Below are 634 nucleotides of genomic sequence, written 5' to 3'. Positions count from 1 at the left end.
TAAGGATTAAATAAGTTTATATTTGTAAATACACTCAACACAGAACTTACTTGACACACAGTAAGCATTTTATGTGTTTGTGAATTGAAACAACATAAAATGCATGAAATCAGTTCTCTGCCTATGACCCTTATTATTCAATATTAAAATTCTAATTTAAATTAGAATTTCATGTTACATATTCTATATTGGAAATTTGTTATAATGCCGTTTTCAAATCCAGGGCAGTGGGTATGTTTTAGAGCTGGAATAGTATGTTATGAGTAAGAAATCCATCTGTCCTCTGCTTAAATATTACTATGACAAAGTATTAAAGGGGATAGCCCAGTGAGTCTCATGGATTTTGTTTTTGACATCTAAATGGATGTAATTTCTAGTTTAAAACAATTATCATCACTTTCACTTATAAATGTAGGTAAAATTCAGGACATTTCAGACATCCTTGGAACCACAAGTACAGTTTTTTTGTTCAGTTGTTTTGTTTGTTTTATAGCACCAAGTGATCCTCCCAAAGATGTTCATTATGTAAACCTCAGTTCTTCATCAATAATTCTTTTTTGGACACCTCCTTCAAAACCTAATGGGATTATACAATATTATTCTGTTTATTACAGAAATACTTCAGGTACTTTTA

At 30.1% G+C, this 634-nt stretch overlaps 1 protein-coding gene across 1 annotated transcript in view; it reads left to right on the top strand.

The window, feature by feature from the left end:
• Positions 1 to 634, top strand: part of PTPRQ (protein tyrosine phosphatase, receptor type, Q) — a 303,100-nt gene that overhangs the window by 99,377 nt on the left and 203,089 nt on the right. Inside the window, exons 18-19 of the mRNA XM_012656309.1 lie at positions 224 to 231; positions 494 to 628. Coding sequence (XP_012511763.1) covers positions 224 to 231; positions 494 to 628 — 143 coding nt within the window. The remainder of the gene's footprint in view (positions 1 to 223; positions 232 to 493; positions 629 to 634) is intronic.

Source organism: Propithecus coquereli, unplaced genomic scaffold (genome assembly GCF_000956105.1).
Source record: "Propithecus coquereli isolate 6110/MARCELLA unplaced genomic scaffold, Pcoq_1.0 Scaffold50, whole genome shotgun sequence".
In the NCBI taxonomy this organism is placed as follows: Eukaryota; Metazoa; Chordata; class Mammalia; order Primates; family Indriidae; genus Propithecus; species Propithecus coquereli.
The sequence above is the reverse complement of the archived record's forward strand: the minus strand, read 5'-3'. Positions and strand labels throughout refer to the sequence as shown.